The sequence below is a fragment of the Misgurnus anguillicaudatus genome, chromosome 1 (assembly GCF_027580225.2).
Source record: "Misgurnus anguillicaudatus chromosome 1, ASM2758022v2, whole genome shotgun sequence".
NCBI lineage: Eukaryota > Metazoa > Chordata > Actinopteri > Cypriniformes > Cobitidae > Misgurnus > Misgurnus anguillicaudatus.
In genome coordinates, this window is record NC_073337.2 from 27,164,033 (window position 1) to 27,175,657 (window position 11,625).

At 36.4% G+C, this 11,625-nt stretch overlaps 2 protein-coding genes and 1 non-coding gene across 3 annotated transcripts; 2 read left to right on the top strand and 1 right to left on the bottom strand.

Annotated features, from left to right (window-relative positions):
* The first annotated feature begins 642 nt into the window (after positions 1 to 642).
* On the top strand, positions 643 to 8,339 carry LOC129432457 (uridylate-specific endoribonuclease C). The gene is made up of 7 exons (XM_055190883.2): positions 643 to 796; positions 1,236 to 1,335; positions 3,349 to 3,460; positions 3,628 to 3,749; positions 4,048 to 4,160; positions 5,205 to 5,358; positions 5,571 to 8,339. Exons 1-7 carry the CDS (start codon positions 786 to 788, stop codon positions 5,829 to 5,831), a joined length of 873 nt encoding a protein of 290 aa, XP_055046858.2. The 5' UTR covers positions 643 to 785; the 3' UTR covers positions 5,832 to 8,339.
* A 71-nt stretch (positions 8,340 to 8,410) lies between these two features.
* Positions 8,411 to 10,102, bottom strand: tnnt2c (troponin T2c, cardiac). The gene has a single exon (XM_055190884.2). It carries the CDS (start codon positions 9,486 to 9,488, stop codon positions 8,649 to 8,651), a length of 840 nt encoding a protein of 279 aa, XP_055046859.2. The 5' UTR covers positions 9,489 to 10,102; the 3' UTR covers positions 8,411 to 8,648.
* A 1,024-nt stretch (positions 10,103 to 11,126) lies between these two features.
* Positions 11,127 to 11,214, top strand: trnay-gua (transfer RNA tyrosine (anticodon GUA)). The gene is given in 2 exon segments: positions 11,127 to 11,163; positions 11,179 to 11,214. It is a non-coding gene; the product is annotated as a tRNA-Tyr (tRNA).
* Positions 11,215 to 11,625: the final 411 nt, after the last annotated feature.

The following is an 11,625-nucleotide window of genomic DNA, read 5'->3' on the forward strand; positions in this document are numbered from 1 at the left end:
ATAGATATTAACCAGTATATTATAAAAGAAATTTGATCAAACTAGGCTCCTGGACAGCACCACCAGCACATTATGGAAAATGCACTTTATTAATGAAATTCATATATGATACAAAATGCATTTCTTATAATGTCCAAATAATTATCCCAAAATAAGCAATGAGAAAACTATTTTTGATATGCCTTATTTGTATACAATGTGTACTTTGTTACATTCATGAAAACAACTTTTTATTATTTAAATACGTTAATGATGAGCGACAATGTGATTCTAACGTTTAAACTGATATTTTGAAGACTGAATATAACTTTACAGTACAGTACAACAGAAGTTTATTATCTCGTTGCAACCTGTTTTATTCAGACGCTCCCTTTCTGACCCTTCACTAGTTCCTTCCGTCTGCAACGGTAAAAAATATAATCCCGCCTCTTGTAAAAAACAGCCAATCGGATGAAAGAAGCGTTCATGTTATATAACATTATTGGTCGAATTCTTCAATAGTAAACACAAGGCGTGGTTTGGACGTCATGCGGCGCTGCGCAAATTCATAGGCGGTTTACAACATCAAGTACCGCGAGAGCAATTCGAAATCATACGCAGTAGTCCCATTTCAACTCGATCTCGCGGAACTATGATGTCACACTCCGATCGGTTTCGTATGAAGAGGAACAGGGCAAGTGTTTGATAGTACGCGTGTAAACATTCATCGAAACCAGTTGATCGTCATTACTGTTCATCTGAACTAACGTGTTCCTCTAAACTGAACGGTGGATTAGACTGCGAATATGGCCAGAGGGTAAGGAAAATAATGCAACAAGTTCATTCACAAATAGCACGTGTGTGTTGCTTTGCAACAGGTAGTTTATCGTTTAACGCTAAGTTAGTTTAAATGTATCACAAAACTTTGTTAATCAAATGTTTATAAACTAGCAGTGAAGATGTAAAGTTTGCGTCTGACGTGTATCTCAATTATTTGATGTTTTGATTGGCTGTGATAAAACAGTTTGTTGAATGTCAGTAAAATGAGACATTTGTTTCGCCACAATTCCCAGTTATGTTTTGGAAATACAGGGACGTATCGAAGAACAACATGAAAAACAAAGAAGGGTGGTTCCCATGGATTACACTGCAAATATGCACTGGATCTGTGTTGTTTGTGTGAAATATATCTTTTATTTGCTCTCTTTCGTCACCCGGACTTTTAAACCTTTAATCTTATATGTTTTCTCTTGCAGTGAAGACATCAATAAAGAGCTCTCAGATGTGCTGAATGAGATGTGGAAGTTAGATGTGAACCGCATGACACCTGGAAAAGATTATAAAATTAATCTACAGGTCAGAGAAAGGGACATGTGTATAGACGCTTTCACGTGGTTACGCGTCTGGACGGAACTTTATTTCCGGTCTTGTTTGTTTAAAGGGATAGTTCACCCAAAAATGAAAATAATGTCATTAATGATTTACCCTCATGTCGTTCCAAACTCGTAAGACCTCCGTTCATCTTCGGAACACAGTTTAAAATGTTTTAGATTATAGTCTGAGAGCTTGTTGACCCTTCATTGAAAATCTACGTACGGAATAATGTCCATGTCCAGAAAGGTAATAAAAACATCATCAAAGTAGTCCATGTGACAACAGTGGGTCAGTTAGAATGTGTTGAAGCATCGAAAATACATTTTGGTCCAAAAATAACAAAAATTACAACTTTGTTCAGCATTGTCTTCTGTTGTGAAGAACATGCGCGAGACTAAAGTCACCTGACTGCAGTGACACGGACGACGTGTTATCTGGTGCGCCCCAGCTGTTTTTTTTGTTCGCCCGGGTAGGGTTGCACCAGTCGTTCGTAAGTTCTTACTTAAACTGGGACGTAAAGTCCAAACTAAAGGCTTAGTAACTACTAGCTAGTTTATAACTAACTCTGTACTTTATTCGGTTGCACCATTTGTTCTTAAGGCAGAACGTAGCTAGTAAGTCTTCAGCTCTCTGTAAAGTAATGCGTTGTCGCATGGAGTGACGTTTATTTTTCTTAACCCAATCACAAGCCTTATAATGGGCAAACAGGAAATAGTCTGAACAGTACGTAATTTCAAACTTATTCTTGTCTCGCCTAAACTGAAAGTTAAACAAAGACGTTAAAGCATATGTTATCGAACTCAAAACATTACACTGTTAATTGAAAATATATATCCCACGCATGAAAGAGAAAATAAACAGGAAGAAATTTTAAATCTTATTTTAATTGATGGATACACAGAAAATTAAACAGTTCTTGAAAACTCGTTGACGAATTTGCGGCTCTTTATAATTAATACAAGCTCATCGATGTTATATAATCTGGATGACATCTTATTCCAAACGTTATTCATGGACAGGGGCTTCCGTAAATATTTAGTTAAAACGTATTGTTACGTTTAAACTAAGTTTAATGGTGCAACGCAAAAACATTTAGTAGTGCGTAAGTTGTAACTTAGTGCCCATTTACGTCGTAACTAAGCTACGTTGTAACTTACGCACAGCTGGTGCAACCGGCCCCCGGGCTTCGTTTACAGTCTGAGGGAGACGCATGCTGTAAGTTTGAAAAAAAACCTTCGCAAACATGTCTGAGGATAGCACATCATCTACGTCACTGCAGTCACGTGACTTTAGTCTTGCGCATACGCTTCACAATAGACACGGAAGATAAGAGAATACTGAATAAAGTCGCAATTTTTGTTATTTTTGGACCAAAATGTCTTTTCGATGCTTCAACACATTCTAACTGACCCACTGATGTCACATGGACTGCATTGGTGATGTTTTTGTGACCTTTCTGGACATGGACAGTATACCGTGCGTGGACTTTCAATGGGGGGTCGACAGGCTCTCGGACTGAATGAAGATCATCTTGGGCTGTGTTCCGAAGATGAACGGAGGTCTTACGAGTTTGGAAGAATATGAGGGTGAGTAATTAATGACATTATTTTCATTTTTGGGGGAACTATCCCTTTAATGGCCTGGCGAACTTAGTAGTTAAACTGAGCTCTGCAACAAATACCTCCTCGAAAATAACAAATGTTATGATACGCTTTAGCTACTATTTGAATTAAGGTAATCTACTTTTTTTTATTTAGCTTGTTATCAGAAATAAACTACTCTAAAAGGACTCTATTGTTATTGATTCTTTGCAGAAGTTTACCGTAAGTAACGTTTGTTCTATGAAAGCCGTTTATGTTGTAAATGCTGAAAGCGTCTATACAGACATGTAACATATATAAATATTATTGGCAGTTCTGATCACAAAAGATTTTAAACGTGTTTTATATGGATTGAAGAGATCATCCTGTATTGTATTTTTGTGTTTTCATACAGGGGAATGCTGGATATGTTGCCAAAGGCAGTAATAACGCAAAGGACAATGCTAGAGCTCCTCTCTTCTCATATGTCAATGAAGACAAGCTGAAAAGCATTGATACGTATGCCTGTAAGAAGGCCATGGGGCATATATCAACTTGCTTATAAATTAAAATCCTAATGCATAATGTATCCTATAATTTTGAATCCTATAGTTTTCTAGTATTTTGCTGTAGCTTGCAAAATGTAAATGTTTATTCTTCTGAAGGCATGGACACCATGTTTGTTTCTCCCTAGACTTTATAAGTCTTTTGGACAATTATGAGATGGCTACAGGAGTGGCTGAGCAGGTGACACAAGATGAACTTCGTGAGAACGATCTTTTCCTGGATGCCATTTTGAAGACTGAAGTTATGAAGGTATTTTACCACATTATTACCCACCAGTCCTGTTTCTGTCATCCGTTATGCATTTGTCACGTTATCTGTACATCTGCTATACTAGTTTTTTTTACAGTTGTTGCTTATGCACACTTAAAGGGATAGTTTACCCAAAAATTAAAATTCATAATTTCTCGCCCTGAGGTTGTTCCAAATCTGTATAATTTTTGTTTTTGAGCACCATTGACAGGACAATCATCAGACAACAATATGCGAACAAATACATACATTAAAGTGCAGTCTGTCAGTCCTGTTATGAATGTTTGTGTGTTTTCAGTGTGCCCACAGATACCTAGTACGCAAAAGTCTCGCCCAGTCAGACCCAAAGCAGTTTAAGAAGCAGCTATATGACATCTGGTTTAAGTTTTATAACAGGGGCAAAACTGGAGGGTGAGTTGTAAAATTTGATGATTTAAATGGGTGATTCTCACAAAAACTTGGTTTTAAAAATGTCAAGCATGAAAATGTAAAAATTGCTTAATTTTAATTTTTTCCCCCCCAGACATTGAAAAACAAAGTCTGGAGTAAATGGGAACATTAATTTAAAAACTTTTACTTATCATTTAACCCTTTTTGTAACATAATTTAAAAAATTAGTCCTAAAAAATCTCATTACCGCAACAGTCAGAAAACATCAACACTGACATATTTTCAAAATGACATGACAAACCTGAAAGAACATAATTTGGAGATTCTGCACATGCATTTAAAATCAAATTATTATGCTTCTATTAATTAAATTAACATTTAATAAGCATCTGTTGCGGTAATGATAATCAAAATGTCGTGTAAGCATTCTGACAAGACAATATTTCAAATTAACTGTAAAAAAAATGATCTTACCTGGTAGCCATCTTGAAGTAGCTGGTCCATGTGCTTGGTCACTCAAAATCAAACTTTATTAAAATTCTGTATGTGTGCTTAAACTGTTCTCAAAAAGTGTTGCGGAGGATGAGAACATCAGGCATGGACACATCATTTTCCTAATTTTCTTCATTATTATTTACATGAATATTCAGTAAATATTTTTTCTGTCATCTAAAGTAGTCTAGCAAAACATCCATTTATTTTTTTTCTTAATTTTTTTGTGTTAATTTGATTAAATTACAACATAACGCATGTTCAAACACAGCCGGACAGATTGCGGTAATGAGAATTTCAGCAGAAAATGAGATAAAATTTCCAATTATAAATTCTTATGTTGAAATCACACATTGTGCAAGGTAGAACACAGTATTGTGTTAATTCTAATACTTTTTAATGTTACTATATTACACATTTTAAAGCTAAAATCACTAGTGTCGTGGTGTTTCAATGGTTTCGTGAGAATCACCCAAATATGTTATGTGTGTTGAACGCTTAGCACTGCTCTTTATTTCTTTTTGCATCTGAGCTCTTTGTATGTTTTTGTATTTTCTCTGGTCTCTGACGCAGTAATGATTCCTGTGGGTTTGAACACGTGTTTGTTGGAGAAGTCAAGTTTGGTAAGGAGATCATGGGCCTCCATAACTGGATCCAGTTCTATCACCATGAGAAACTAAATCATGTGGACTACAAAGGATACAAGGCCAGAGATTACAAGGATAAGGTATTTAAATGGAAATTATTATTGTTTTTTTAGACATCCCTGTATCTCGAAGGCATTTTTATTGATTATCATATAACCATTTTAAAATACATTTTATAAGTAAATTTTTATTCAATACATTTGATCAATATGTGTGCCCTTTGGGATTGAACCCATAACCTATGCAACATTACAGAATGGTAATATTGATTTATTTTTGATAAATCCTACAGCCTGATGAAGACGATTACGTCTTGAACCTACAGTTCAGCTGGAACGGTCTGGTCAAGCCGGAGAGCACTTGTTTCATTGGCGTCAGCCCAGAGTTCGAGGTGGCGGTTTTTACTATTGTCTTTCTCCTGTCCAAAGAGCGCTCCACTAATGTTAAGGTGAAGGTGAATGAGTATGTGATGGAGATTGTGGTCTGCAGATACGGGCACTCCATTGGAACATCATACCCCAAAATGATCAGCAGCAACAATCGGGATCTCTAGATCTCATATAAAGATCTCATGGTATGAGAAAGTCTGCTAACTCTGATCAAATTAGTTTGATTTCTGTATCAATATTTATGTTTTAGGATAAAATTATCAAAAATAATATCTTTAGAAATGTTGGAATGACTCTTTTGTTTGTACACAGTTGGATGTGCCATTAAAACTACATAGAGATGTATGTTTAACAGCTCTTCAGTATGCATTTTATATAAGATAAGCTAAGGTTACAATTAATTTCAATGAGTACACACATTTTCTTTTCTAAATTTTTAAAAAGAAGTTTATTTAAATTATTCCCTGCATCTACAATGGCATACGGTGACAGTACATACTGAATTAGATAATTCAGTCAATCGTTAAAATGGTACGTTCTACATGAATATGGGTAGTTTGGATAAAATTCAAACCATTAACTTGGATGATGTTAAAAATAAAAGCGGATTTTTCTTATGTATTTAGACTTAAATAGAGTTACCGCTTTTTTAAATATGATGACAACTCTCCTTCTTCTTCGTTGGGTGACTCCTCCTTCAGGAGCTCATGGGATAGTAAAGTGTTAATTGAATGCACACTTCGGCTGCGTCCAAAATCTCTGAAATGTTGCCTTCGGAGGCAGCATTTTAAGGCAGGAAGTAATCAAGGCACGTCTGAATCCAGCGTTTGGTTTACTTACTGACTCCTGAGATACCTTCATCGTCTTGTCCCACAATTCTAAGCGTGTTTCACAAATTTAGTGGCAATAAAGTTATATTTTGACTTGTTTTAAGTGCTTTTGTAGCGAGAATTGAGTATTTCAGTTTTCAAATATGGTATTAGTTATTACAAAGGCACTCCCTGTTTATATTTCAAACAGAATTCCATTACGCTGCCTATAAAGGCTGTCCGAATGCGTTTCTGGGAGCTCATTGCCTCATGAGGCAGCGAGGCAACAAGTCAGCCGCCTTGGGTTTGGGACGCAGCCTTCAAAATCTACTGTACGTCTACTGTTTTTTTCGAATACTGTGAATTTGGTCATACTGTAATATAGTATGGAAGTACCTGTAGACGATTTCGGATGCAGCGATTTTCTATATAAATTTTGCTGGCTAAAATCTTGTTAAACATAATGGACCAAATGTAACTGTACGTTACTAATTAGAAATAAAAATCACTCTTGTCTTTATTTAACAAGGTTAATAGAGTAAAAAAATATTATAGCTATGCTTTAGTTGGGTGATTCTCACGAAAACTTGGTTTTAAAAATGTCAAGCATGAAAATGTAAAAATTGCAAAAGCAAAGTCTGGAGTAAATGGGAATATTAATTTAAAAACTTTTACTTATCATTTAACACTTTTTGTAACATAATTTAAAAAATTAGTCCTAAAAAATCTCATTACCGCAACAGTCAGAAAACATCAACACTGACATATTTTCAAAATGACATGACAAACCTGAAAGAACATAATTTGGAGATTCTGCACATGCATTTAAAATCAAAGTATTATGCTTCTATTAATTAAATTAACATTTAATAAGCATCTGTTGCGGTAATGATAATCAAAATGTCGTGTAAGCATTCTGACAAGACAATATTTCAAATTAACTGTAAAAAATGATCTTACCTGGTAGCCATCTTGAAGTAACTGGTCCATGTGCTTGGTCACTCAAAATCAAACTTTATTAAAATTCTGTATGTGTGCGTAAACTGTTCTCAAAAAGTGTTGTGGAGGATGAGAACATCAGTCATGGACACATCATTTTCCTAATTTTTCTTCATTTTTATTATACATGAATATTCAGTAAATATTTTTTCTGTCATCTAAAGTAGTCTAGCAACACATCCATTAATTTTTTTCTTAATATTTTTGTGTTAATTTGAGTAAATTACAACATAACGCATGTTCAAACACATTGCGGTAATGAGAATTTCATCAGAAAATGAGATAAAATTTACAATTATAAATTCTTATGTTGAAATCACACATTGTGCAAGGTAGAACACAGTATTGTGTTAATTCTGATGCTTTTTAATGTTACTATATTACACATTTTAAAGCTAAAATCATTAGTGCCGTGGTGTTTCAATGGTTTCGTGAGAATCACCCAGTTGCTCATTCAGTTATTGCATTTTTATATTGCAAAATATTTACTTTTTACAAACAGCATGAATATAACTCAAGTCATTTAAGGTAGCACAAAACTTTACTTCTCTGCTAAAATACTTTTTAAAGATTGACACGATGTGTAACTGATGTGCCTTGTTTTTGTATAAAGACTTTTAGCACAAATATAAAACTTGTTTTTTATTCCAGCGCTTACAAATGCAAATGCTGATATTCTACCAAATTTTTTAAAATTGTATATTAGTGATTTATCAAATTGTGACAGAAACAATATGCATATTTAGTCAAAAATTGCTTTATTTCAGAATATGTTATAATACTGGTCAATATTTACCATCTTGGATATTTGTAGCTAATGTGTAAAAGTTTGATTAAAACATGTCATTAAAAGATTTGAATGTATTTCTATTAAATGTTGTAAAATCTATTTTTAAGTAGTGACTTTATAACATCAATTCAAGATAAATAAGGCAGCATTGTCACATCACATTGAGACACTGAGCAAAAATACTGTACAGTATGAGCTTTCTGTAAGTCCAAACTTTTACACAACAAAACCCTTTGCATGTGTGATATGTAAAATAAAGGTGAAATAGGATGAAGATCTTCAATAAAAATAAAATAGATGTTGTCCTACAAAGTCTGATAAGAGACTGTGTTTCCAACAAACCGTTTAGTTCACTTTATTCTGCATCTGTTAATCCATCAAATTTACTTCCAGGACTTCCTGGAGCTCTTGGTTGTCTTGGCTCCCCGTTGATGATCGCTAACGCGATTACGCAGAACATTGATTTCATACTTCTGACTCTTTAGCTTCTCCGCCAGGTCAAACTTCTCTGCGTGGAGCTGACTGAGCCACTTATAGAGGTCAAGAGCTTTTTCTGCCAGCTTCTCCTGGTTGAGATGATCGATGTTGAGGGGCTTGCGACGCTCCATGAGAGCCTTGGTCTTCTTTTCGCGTTCCGTCAGCTTCTTGCCTTTCTTCTGATCCACTTTCTGCAGGTACCCTCCATAGCCCTTGTTGGACAGGGTCTTTTTCCTCCTGGCTTCGTCCTCCGCACGCAATTTGGCCGCCTCCTCCTCACGCCGTGTCCTCTCCTCGGCAAGGCGCGCCTGCCTCTCTCGCTCTCGCTCGGTTCTGATGCGCTGTTGCTCGGAACGATCGGCCCGACGCCGCTCTATGCGATTCTTTAGAGCAACGAGTTCATCCTCTTCCTTTTGCCTGTTGTTGAAGTGGAACTCGATGAGACTCTGTAATTCATTGAAATCTTTCTCCACACGCTTGCGGTGGAGGTCATCAAAGTCCACCTTTTCTCCATCGGGGAGCTTTGGTGCTATGATGTTGGGAACAAACATCTTGGGTTTGGGCTTTTCTGCCTCCTTTTCATCTTCTTCCACTTTCTCCTGTGTTTCCTCCTCCTGTTCTTCCTCCTCTGCCTCTTCCTCTACAGCCTCTTCCTCCACAGCCTCTTCCTCTTCAGCCTCCTCCTCTTCGTTCACCTCCTCCTGTTCCTCCTCATACTCCTCAACGAACTCCTCGGTGTCACACATGGTGCTACTTCTGAGTTTTATGGGAAGAGAGGGAATTTGACTTTATGCTCAGCTTGTGGTTCAGGAAGAGAGCGATAGGACTGAGCTGGTCTCTGTGGAAGCCTCGTGGTTTTATAGGGTCCGCCCTAACCACGTGACCTTCGCTGAATGAGACAGAGGTAAGCTGTTTGGACAGATGCATCAAGGATCTATTTTTTCCCTTGTTTTGTTCTGCCAAGAGCTCTATACCAAGACCCTGACCTTTAACCTCTGACTCTACCACCCTAAAACCTTTGTGGTGTAAAGAGTGCCTATTTCAGACCCCAAACAGATGCACGGGCCCATTTGTCCATTGGTAAGGATCTTGTTTCACACCATGTATGAGTAGGGCTAACCAAGCCAATGATCTTATTGTCTAGCAACAGTTGTTTAAATCTATGCTCGGAGTCTGGGAATTTTGAAAGCTTTCCATGGAAATTATATGGGAATTGTGGCACGCGGATGAAGATGAGTCAAATGTCAAGGAAGCTTATGTTGGTATGCGATGCAGCTTGTATAAATAACCCAAAATTTCCAAATAATTTCCTTAAATTCCCAAATCTCCCAAATTCCAGAGAATGAGAATTTGCATTAAGGGATAATTAGGTCTGTATTCTATTCTAGACTTTTATTACCCTCTTAAGACAATGTGAAAGGTAAAAAGATAGCAGATAACAGACAAAGGCAACCAAGTGTTCAGTGGCGTCTACCCAAATCCTATTTGTGTACCAAGAATTCTCATTAACATTTTACCAGGCTCTTATGTTGGAAATCTATAGTCACCGCCAATCCTTTGGGAAATAATACTTTGAGTCATGCCCTTTCTCTTTTATGTTTATACATACTGTACATATAATACTCCAACCATTTCCTATTGGATTTATGACTATAGTCTCATCTGACACGGATGAAAACCAGCATCACTAAAGCTAGTGCTATGACATATTTCATTTGCTATGTAAAAGCAGATGCGCTTTACGAAGGGCTGTTTTAGGAATCTAGTGTATACAGTGATAGTGAGATGGCTTTTCTTTAGGAATGTAAGGGAATTGAATGGGATGGATAGGATGAATGATATATCAAGAATGCCTTACAGGATCATTATCTTCTTCTTAAGAATGATAAAAGCATTTGTTTGATTCTAGATGGTCCCGCTGTACCCGGCTTATACCAGTGTGCTAGCATGTAATTTGTGAGTGACAGGTGGTGGTCTTATTTAAAAACAGATTCCTGATTGGGTAGACACGGCAAGAGACAGCTGCATCTATCAATAGGAGCAGAGCGTTTGTGATGATTGACAGGAGCCACATATAACCACTCCCAGTTACAGTACTTCTACAGTACGTCAAACTGAATGAAAACAAAGAAATCCTTAAATTGTGACATTTACAACTTGAATCATTGTACAATGACACTTAGTGGTGTGATATGTAGCAATGCATTTTAATATAATAATTGAATTTTAACTTGATGGGTAGAAAAATCTGTTTTGTAACTGTTATATCCTGAGACTCTTATTTCTTTTTCTGTGTAACGTTAAGCGTGTTGAAATTAACACGCTTGTGTTCCTTGTGCTGTGCTAAGTACAAAACATTTTTTACTGCCGCGCTGTGACGTAGGCCTTCGATAGCTCAGTTGGTAGAGCGGAGGACTGTAGAGGTTGAACACTGTCATCCTTAGGTCGCTGGTTCGAATCCGGCTCGAAGGACAAATCTTTTCTCAAAGTTAGGTTGGCAACGAGAATCTTTAACCTTTTTGTTAGAAAAACGATAATTGTAATGTTATCGTTTTCTGAGTCGACGTAACTGATATTAAATATAATTTGGTGCCAAACTTGAGCCTTTATGTGAACGTTCACTTTTGCAAACTTTGAATATCGCAAACAAAACTTTACATGATTATGTCAATACAGAAACTACTGCGCAGATTTATTTAGTAGTAAAATCTTTCTTCAAAGGATGTTAAACGTCTGTCCTAGATGCAGCGAATAAGAAGCTGAAGTCAGCCTTTTGCCCTTAGTTGTGTTATGCCACATTAAAACATAAACCGTTTAGTGTATTTTTCCTTTATTACCAGTCAAAAGGAGACAATAATCACTTAACGTTACAATCCGAATAAT

Coding starts and splice junctions, on each gene's coding strand:
- LOC129432457 (XM_055190883.2), top strand. Junction 3,750..4,047: donor TGAAGACTGAAGTTATGAAG/GTATTTTACCAC, acceptor GTGTGTTTTCAG/TGTGCCCACAGATACCTAGT. Junction 4,161..5,204: donor AACAGGGGCAAAACTGGAGG/GTGAGTTGTAAA, acceptor TCTCTGACGCAG/TAATGATTCCTGTGGGTTTG.
- tnnt2c (XM_055190884.2), bottom strand. CDS start 9,488: ATGTGTGACACCGAGGAGTTCGTTGAGGAGTATGAGGAGGAACAGGAG.